The sequence below is a fragment of the Pezoporus occidentalis genome, unplaced genomic scaffold (assembly GCF_034315485.1).
Source record: "Pezoporus occidentalis ecotype Australia unplaced genomic scaffold, CSIRO_AGI_Poc_V1 ctg81, whole genome shotgun sequence".
Lineage (NCBI taxonomy): Eukaryota > Metazoa > Chordata > Aves > Psittaciformes > Psittacidae > Pezoporus > Pezoporus occidentalis.
The window spans coordinates 9,388,181-9,398,170 of record NW_026916170.1 but is presented as its reverse complement, the minus strand read 5'-3'; the positions used below and the strand labels follow the sequence as shown (position 1 = coordinate 9,398,170).

Below are 9,990 nucleotides of genomic sequence, written 5' to 3'. Positions count from 1 at the left end.
CTGTGAAATATAGGGAATTATACGGGAAATATGGGAAAACTGATGAACCCTGGTACTTGGTTAGGTGGCACACCCCTTCTTGTGCCAGTCCTTGCACCAATGGTTGTGTGAACCAAGATGTGCCCAACTGCTAAGACAGATCTCTGTGCGCAAAGCCTCTTCCTCCTTCCCATTTAATTTGTTTTTTTCATAGGCAGGCTTCCCTAAGGAAGCAAGAGGTTTAACCAAATGGGTTATACCTGACTGCAAGGAGGTGCTGAAGCAGGAACTGGTGCTGGAGCTGCTAGTGACTCCTGTACAAGCAGAACAGGGGGTCCCATGTTTCTTATCAAGCCCTCCTTCTGCATTGCTCCCCTGATGGTGTGAGATTCTGTTCCTCAATCAGCCCATACAGCCTTTTGCGTCATCTCAAAACAAAGGGAAAGACGAACCTGCAGGCAGAGGCAGTTCTGCAGATGCTCATGGCTGTAACATTGCTGGATCATGACATGGGTGCTTTTATTGTTGCCCTCAGTCAATATGGTAGCTAGAGTTTTCCTATCTTCTTTATTTTCAAAAAGACAGTAGATGTCTTTGTTTTGCTAGGTGGTACCATTTAAATATGTTGGATGTAGTCCAAGGTGCACAGGGCAAACACTCACTGCCTTCTTGCCAAGCAGCTTTTACTTTCTCTGGTGGAACACCTGCATCATCCCTGGCCAACCTGCACCCAGGAGGGACTGTTCCTGCTGTGGGCACTGTTGGATTCCCCCATCACTCCAGTAACATGAAATTTTCTGTCTCATCATGGAGACAAAAATGCCTCAGTGGCATAAATAAGTCTACATCTAGTTTGATAGGACATATTGTTTTTACTTCAATGGTTAATAGAGCCTCATCTGGGTAAGTCAAGTTGAAAGCCCTACTTTGCAATTCTGAAACAGTGATAAAGTAACTTGAAGTATTTAAAAAGGTGAAAATGCAATACACGCTAGATAAGTGTAATCAGAGGTAGTCCTATGCAAATGGCTGAGGAGAGAGCAGATTTTGAAAATCCCAAAGGATAGAAATTTTTTTTCTGGCTAGAAGAATACATGTGTCCCAAATAGTTTTAAATCAGTAATGTCTATGTGTATTATCCAGATGAAGAAGAATCCTGGCCCCACAGACGTTAATCACCCGATGTAGTCAGCAAGGTCAGAGCTCTACCCCGAGACTCTATCTTTTTAAAAATAGTTCATATTTCTGACATTTTTGTATACACTTAAATAGCACAGACTTACAGACTTCCTGTGTTGTGCCTATGTATAATATATATTATCTTTTATAGCAGTACTTACACTAATGATTTATAAAAGCTTTCAAGGATTTACAACACTGAAGAAAGGCGTTTCTAACTTCTCTTCGTTGTCCTATTCAGGGATCACTCCATATGTTGCTCTACTCTGTCCACTGCAAAAGACTGAAGCTCCATTCTAGCAGAATGACATGAAAACATATGTGTTAAGTCTCTGATTAGAGCAGCCCTATTCCACAAAATATGTGGGTGTTTTTAAGATGGATGCAGTGGCATTGCATTGTTTTGCAGCATGGACTAATAAAGGCACCATTTTTATTTTTTTTTTTCCTTTAAAATGCTCTGTTTTAGAGATTTGTTGACTCATGTGGCTTATGTTTGCTTGGAGGAAAAGGACAGAAAATATGCATAAAGCTAGAATTCAGTGGCAGAATTGCAGGCAAGCCTCCTCAGGGGCTTTGGACATCCTAGAAAAGGCACATAGCCCTTCCAGCCCCTTGGCTGATGGAGTGACCTCTGAGTGGGCACAGTGCTGAGAGCTCCCCAGAAAGACTGAGCTGTTAACACCCAGACACTCACCAGTGAGCTACAAAGGCAGACAGGTCTCCTGCTCTCAAGTTTTTTTCCCAGCAGAAGTGATCTGGTAAGTTTGTGAACCAGTCCTGTCTGGCAACCGCATCTTCCACAAGAGCCTTTTTTTAATTGTATATCATGGCATATATACTTATATTCATGTTTCCCTGGTTGTTGTATTTGATAAGATTTTCTTTTTTCATTGTTTTACCTGAATACTCGCCTAGTGTTGAAGTAAGAGGATGTGATATCAGAGTTTTTCAGATTCGTGTACTGAAATCTCTGCTGCTCACATCATCAGAAAGGAAGTGTGTATTGTTTATATAAACCAACCATCACTGCCATTGCTCACAGCAGTGCTGGCCCGTTAAATAAACTTTGTGGTAGAAAAAGTTTTAAAATTCCTGTTGAGGCCCTCCCCCAAGCTTTGTTGAACAAACAGGTCACATCTTCACCAGTTCAAACACTAGGAACTGTGGATGTGATGCAATTGTTAGAGACATTTTTAAATTTTTAAGAATGATAAATAAATAAATAAATGAAACCCTAAGTTCACACCCATGTATGCATCTATGTATGTGTCTGACCTTGTACGTAAAGATGTTTCAGCTGTGCTGCTTATGGATGATTAGGATTATACCATTGTATCTCTTTCCTTGATCACAAATCAACATAACGCATTATCGTGATTCACAGTAACTTCCAACTTTGACATTATATTTAATAAAACATAGTGCTCTGCTGGAGAATCCCTCAGGAATCTTTAATTCCTTTTCTTTTTTTTTTAAAAAATATATATTACATTTAAATGGGATTAAATTGTCTGATTAGTGAAGGCTGGCTCTTGCTGTAAAAGATAAACCCTGAATTCCTCAGGGCGATCTACAACCACTGTTAAAGCATCTTTCCAAGATGTGGGCAAGCGCAGCAAACCCCATGAGAGTTGAGCAAAATACTTGTGCTGAGGCTGGTTTCATGCTGCAACCCCAACCTTTTCTTTGTTCATTCATCTTCCTCTATACAAACTTTGCTTTTGCCTGTAGAAATGTTAGTCAAGCTGCACAGTAAAGTCAGTGACAGAACTGATGTAAGCTTCCAAAACAAAAAGCATCCCTACCACTGCAAACCAAAAGCTCTGTGGAGAATTGCCAGCACAAATTTATGGGCTTTGAGAAGCTGTGCTACCACAGAGCATTATTCAAAGGATGTGGCAAGGCCAGCTTCAGACAAAGTCCCCCCAGGTACAATTGCTCCTTACTGCTCACAGGCTTTGTGCTGCCTTAAGGTGGGGCAGCATCATTGCCTATGGGCATCCAAGCAGTGTCAGAAAACTGGTCAGAGACCAAGAAACAGGGCACTTAGCCTGGAAGAGCCAAGTTGGTAATATACAAGGCATTGGCACCACCCCTGTGCCCAAACAGCCCTTGAACAAATGCTCGGTCAGGCTCATGAAGTACGTGGTGAGGAACATCAGCAAGGTAAGCTACATGCTGTCACACCACAGCCAAGGAAGGCAGAGAAACTGCTCCTTTGTGCTGGCTGGGAAGAGACGTCGCTAAGCAGCAGCAGTTCAAACTCAGGCATGGCACTAGGGTTATCCTGTTGAAAACACTTCTGGAAAATGCTTAAACGCAATTAAAAAGCAGGTGAGGCTACACAGGGTGGGCCAAGGCAGGAACAGACTGGGGCAAGAGAAGAAGAGTGAGTCTGAAAGGCAGGTGGATCTCCCACCCTCTTCTTATGCCCCGATAGCTTCCAGTGGGAACACATCTGCTGCTTGTCCTGCTGTAATTTCCGCAGCATCCAGCCTGTGTCCACAGTAGCTCACCCTACGCTCAGTTGCCTCCAGCAGATTAATGGGGGCAATTGAAGCCTGAAAAACTGGCTCAAGATGGCTAGACAGCTCTCACAAAGGAGGATCTTTTAGCCTGTCAGGCAGTAACAGTAGCCTTGAGAACCTGGGGCTGTGTCATTATGCTGTTTATTACATTTTATAAAGACTGCATATTACAGAGGTAACATTGTAGAGCTGTACAGTGACAGGCCAAGCAGCTTTTGCTGTACTGCAAGCATAGGAAAAATCTTCACCACTTTGGCTTTTATTAGCTAACAAAATTGTCTTTAAAACAATCACTGCATTATGCAAGAAGAAAAATTAAAAGTCAGACTGACTAGCAAAATAAAAATGCAGATTAAAAGACATAAACACAAAAGACCTTTTAACTGGCTAGACTTCTGCTTCTTGATTTGTTGGGCTTTTAATATTTCTTTGGAGATATGTATATAATATTACTATAAAATATGCTTCTAAGCCTGTAATCTGTTGAATAATACTAAATAAAAAGTTATAGGTAAGACCACCTGATTATTTTATAAATAATTCAAACATTTAGTGTCATGATACATATGTACCTAAAGAATTCTAAAGTCCCCTTGCACAGAGCAAGAGGCAGAGCTTTATAACATAGCAGGGGTTTTTGGTCCTTCAGCATCCAGACCCAGCTTGGTCACCATTTATGTACCTATGCAGTTTACACAGGTGAATAGCACCTCTGCTTTTTCAGAGAGCTACTTGTGTATGTAAAGCTAGCTTCTTCACAATGCCATCAGCAGAAATACAACATACAAGGTGGTGTTTTAGCATATGATTCTATGAATTTTCAGGGTTGGGTCACAAAAAGAGGGAACAGAACAGCATGGCATGGCATAGCATATGATGTATGGAACGGCAAGGCATAGCATGGAATAGCATGGAGTAGCATAGCATAACAGGTTTACATATTTTCAGAACCCAAATAAGAGGACATGGGACAGGAGAAGAGCTTGTTCCTTTATGTCTACACAGTAGAAAATATCTCTTCAAATTTACACAGGTAAAAATGTTTCATTCAGGTGATCCTTACCCTCCTGAGCAGTGGAGCAAAAGATTTCTGAGCCAAAAGGAAGAAACAATTCTCAATATCATGGCAAGTAAAAAAAAATTAAAGGCCCTGGGAGAAGAATATATATGATGAAGGCTCTGTTTGCATAGGTGTAATAAGTGAGCCTGATGGGAGCACAGGAAGGCATTACTAGCATACACCCAGTAGGCACAATACAAAAATAAAGCAGGGCAGGGAGTCAGGCAGAACAGGGACAATGGGTAGAGCCCCCAGAAACCATCACTGTATTTTGGCTATCTTTGGTGACCAAGTTTTAAGAATGTGTTTAATTACCTTCTGCTTTGCTTTTCAAATGGTACCTAAATATCTGACTCTAAAATGAACTTTGAATTGCATCAGTGGCTGTTTGTTTTGAGGTAAAAAGAAGGCAGATGAGGCAGGCTAGAATCTTTGCATGGACATATGCAAGACTGAAGCCCAAGGCACCAAAAACCTGAGTCAACGGCAAGGATTCCAAAAACTGGGACCGATGTGCCAGTCAGCAAGGACTTCTGGCTTTCTTGACAGAGTGTAGGCCCCTCTCAATGGCTAAAATCAGGGTGCAAAATGTGGTCATGCCCTCTCTTCCTCCCTCATAGTGCATTTCCCCCAAACCCTCCATCCCCTGGTTATTCCCCCAGCCTGGGACCAGGACCCCTGCCTGCTGCAGCAGCTGCCCTAGCAAGGATGAGACAGTTTTGCTGAGGTGCTGTGCTGTTGTGAATATGCATACCACAGTTCAAAACCCCTTGGTATTGAACATAAAAGAAGCCTAGCAAGAGTGACATTTAAGGCAGCAAACATGAGGCATTTTCGAAAGAAATTGCTATCCAGCACAGAGAAACAACCCTGTAAACCACAAAATTAAAGACTCTCTCTCACTGGAAAATAGTCGTGAGAGAGGAATTCTTGGAAATACATCTCTGATCTGAGAGATAAAAATAGAAAACTTAAAGCTGACTGTTGTGAAACTGGCTTTGCATAGTCCATTAGTTTAGAAAGTTTAGATAAGTGTTTGGGTTGATGTCCTGACTTTTCTGAGGACAATGACCGTATTGGTAGTACCTTTAATGGGGCCACACTGTCACTGCTGCACTTTGGGCTGTTGATCCAAAGCAACCAACATAAGTCCTGTCAGTGCTAAGGAACTTTCCCATTAATAAGAGAATTGTATCATTTTGCTCAAGACCCATTTCCTTGTTTTAGGAAAGTCTCTATAAAATACTGCCATCAAAGTTTATGTGAAAAGTACCTCCAGGAAAAAAATTTACTAGTGGCTATTCAAATGACAAAGTGTAATCGATGGAATTCAGGAACAGAGCTGTCTTAGAGGAAGGAAAAGTGCTTTTCCTCTCAAGACTGACTTTTTCAGGGAAAAATTGAAAAAAGAAAGTCCTGGTACCGTAAGACATAATACTTCGTTACTAAGAAGTGACAACAGTACCTTGAGTTCAGAAATGTCTCCTTCCTTCTCTCTGAAGGGTAGCTTGAGGGCCTATATCTTTCCATAAATTATGGTTCCATGATGACACCCTACTTTATAAAGAAACAGAGGAAACTAATCCCATATGCAAAAACTTGGCTTCAGTTGAACCTTCCTCCACCTTGACAGTTGGACAATATTTAATCAATCCTTGTAAAAAAAGTGTTTATCTTGTTAACTTGCTATCTATATTATTAGAATAAAATTTTAGCAAATAGAAGAATTTATAATTTTTTGTATATATCTATAAATGTATATATATAAGATACATAGATTTGCAATAATTAGTCTAAAGAAACTCTCAATTTCAAACAATTCTACCATGTAAAAATGAATTAATGCACAAGGTATAAATAAATAGCAGTTAAATACGTATCTTTTTGATAGGGAAGAAAAGGCTGGTTTTGGTTTCCCTCCCTGTTTAGTAATAGTTATGTGTTAAAGTCCTTCTGCTGCAATAAAATGTTTGGGTTTTTTTAATGAATATTGTTAGAAATCAAATTTAAAACTCAACTGGCCTGCATGTATATTTTATTTAAAAGTTCTCTGCTTCTGAACGGAACTTTTTTTATTCAGACAAGTTGAATGCTGCTGGCCCTGCTTTTCAGGCAGATATTCTTTCATTAAAATCAAAAGCCATCCTGCCCTGTCTACAACACGAGGACAAACATGCACACTACTAACATTCCTCTGTAAGACCCAGACACTAAGAAATTCCTAGATTAAAACTGGTATAGTATTTCAGGCTTAAAAATTAATGTAGGTGAAGCTACCTTCAGCACAAGGTAAAAATCATTCCTTAGGAAAAAACTGCCCACACTGTAAATAGGAATAAGTGCTGTAATGTTTCTAAGTATCATGGTGCTGGGAATTCCCTCTGCAAGCCTCTGATTTTCACCATACATTGTTTTTTATCATAAGCTGTTCTAAAATTAGAAGAGGCTATGATCGGACAAGTATGCTTTCTGTTTAGTCTTAGCAGATGGAAACCGTGAGGTGCTTTCTCAGTTTGAAACTGTTCCAAAACCTAAGGCACTAATCTGACATATTAAATCTAATTTATATAAAGTCTTGTGTGCCTTTACATCATGCAACATCATTTATGGCATGCTGGGCAGTGACGGTTTAAGTTATGAAAATGCTGTATCACACAGTAGATCAGAGCTGCTTTATAGCAGGTCTCATGAATTCCTTCATCCAGAAAGAATAAATTTTGTGTGGGAGCATTCTGCATAGCACCCCTGCAGAGCAATAGATTAAAAGTGGATTTTAGCATTTACCTTTGGCCCAGCTATAAATCAGGAATTAGAATTGATAATGGCAGTTACCCACCAACAGCAGTGCAACTGAAGATGAGTGGGAGTAGTTTTATGGATAAAAAAGAAAACCTATCCTCTTCCATTTTGAGTGTTTCTAGGCTTTGAATAGAGAGTGATTAGATCCATGCAGGTAATGAGCATAGATAAGGTGATGCATTTGAAGTAACAGCTCTCCAGGTTGCAAAATGTTATTCTGAAACTCTAGCAGCAGGCTTGAGCTCAGGTGCAGCGATTCACATTGCAGACCCCTCTTGACAGAAGACCTGGAATGGACGTCTACCACAGCCGGCAGGATCCTGCCCCTCGGTTCATTGTGGTATTTATTGGGCAATTGAAAGCTTTACGGAACTCTTCAAAATTGCTCATGGCACCGATAACTCTGCAAAGAAAAGACAGAAGTGATTGACATGCAGACTGTCTTTGGTTAAACACCACAGGCGTGTATGTGTTTCACTGTGTTGACTTCAAGTTTAATTTTCAGGCTTTCCATATAATTTTTCAAAAAATAAAACCAAAAAGTTCAGAAGAAGCAAGCCCAGTTAATGTGAAGATAATATTGTTCCATTCACTGCTTTGAGAAGCATCTTACTTTGCTAGAAACTTGACAAAACAATTACACCTTGAGGGTACTGTGCCATTTAGAGCAATCTGACCCTTGGCAGCAGAGGTGGGAGATCAGCAGTAGCCTTGCAAGATGGAATTCTTCTTCTAGTACCTGCCAAAATGCTGCAGTCCAGCAAGCGTGTGTAAAGACACATCATGGTTGTGCTAGAAGTGATTTGATTTGGCTCATGCCAGCCAGGTTCTTGTAACAACATCCTCTGTCCATCTGTGCACACACACACACGCTGGCTCCCTGGGACTTTGCAGCCTGAAGTTGGGGGCAAAGGGGAGCAGACAGAGCCTCTCTTGTTGGCTAGCTCAGCCTTACCTTGTGAGCATCTCAACTCCTCTGACATTTTGGAAATACATTTTCTGAGGCTTCTGCCCTGACCAGCTCTCAAGATCTATTGCTTGCACCACAGATGGTGTGTTACTGAAAGAGCAGCACATCACTGCCTCATGCAAGCTAGACAATGTGTCTGCACCCGAGACTGGCACTTTCAGGCATAGAGGAAGAGCTTGCTCTTTGTATTCAGTCATCCTTGGCTCCTGCTTTCATGTCTATATTATTTGATGCTGTCAGAAGGTGCTATTTTACCATTGCTAGTTTGGGATTTTGGTGTTTGCTGATTTTTCCTAAGCTTTTAAATAACTTTGAATTTACTAACCTGAAATATGTTACAGTAAACAGCATTCTGAGTTAAAAGCAAAGAAGACATTAATTGTATGTTTTTTCACCCCCTTTGCTATGCAGTGGGAAGGCATTTTTCTCCATTGCAGACAATCAACTTCTCCATTGCAGACAATCAGCTTCTCAGTGTAGCTCAGCATGGTAGCAAACATTCTTACTATATTGATAGACTTTATGTGAGTAAGAAAATTTGCAGTCAGCTGGCACAAAAAATGTCTAAAGGTCAGTTTTTTAGGTAGAATTACAAAGAAAGAAGATATACGGTTTTATTATAACAACATTGCAAATACATATTCAGGGACTGGAACACCAAGAGTTGGTCATGTAGAGCTGCCGCTGAAGTTGGTGGGAGTTCTGCCTGCCATGCCAGGGATTTTGCTCTGAAACTGGCATTCAACTACAGTGAAGGCACACGTTAATACTGAAAATATTAGAATATAGTCAGAGAAAGATTATAACATGCCCACGCACATGACTTTTCTACCCATGGTTTGATACTGTCAGAGATTAACTGTGGAGTCAGAGTGGGTTGTCTGGATTTCATCCCATTGAACTACAGTAGAGACACCTTCCCCTGCATGGGTCAACCTGAGCTCCCTTGGTGGTCAAAAAAAAAAATGTACTTGCAAAGTCTAAGTAATCTAAACTTATTACTTACAGAAAGATGATAGATATCAATATATTTCCACAATGCCTTTTCTTCTTTTTTGGCTGTGAAAACCTGGAGTGACTAGCTCAGATGCACAGGCCTATGCTCAGGATATGTGTTGCTCATCTCTTACGGCTTTTATAGTTACTTTTTATAATTACTTTAAAAAGGATTGTTTGGGTTTTTTGGATAGCAGGAGCTATCTATGTTGAAACTAGCTGTACAGCTGTGACGCTCATAATGGTCTTAGAATATAAAGCTGAGGGAAACAGATAATATGATTTGTTAGCCCAGTTGATATGATTTGCAAGAACAGACAAGTATCACATTTTCTCTTCATGTCTGAAACAGAAGCCTGTACTGAGTCTCTTATATAAAAACTAAGAAAAAGTTTTGTCTGTATTTTCTAGACCCCAAATTAATCTAATTTTCTATGGAATTTTCTTTCTTAGCCTGATTCCTTCATAAGCTTTCC

The 9,990-nt window shown here is 40.3% G+C and overlaps 1 protein-coding gene across 2 annotated transcripts in view; it reads right to left on the bottom strand.

The window, feature by feature from the left end:
• Positions 1 to 4,511: 4,511 nt before the first annotated feature.
• PHEX (phosphate regulating endopeptidase X-linked) overlaps positions 4,512 to 9,990 on the bottom strand; it is a 96,226-nt gene continuing 90,747 nt past the window's right edge. For both annotated transcript variants that reach the window (XM_062603696.1, XM_062603697.1), the window contains one exon: positions 4,512 to 7,951. In XM_062603696.1, coding sequence (XP_062459680.1) covers positions 7,849 to 7,951 — 103 coding nt within the window. In that variant the 3' untranslated portion in view covers positions 4,512 to 7,848. The remainder of the gene's footprint in view (positions 7,952 to 9,990) is intronic.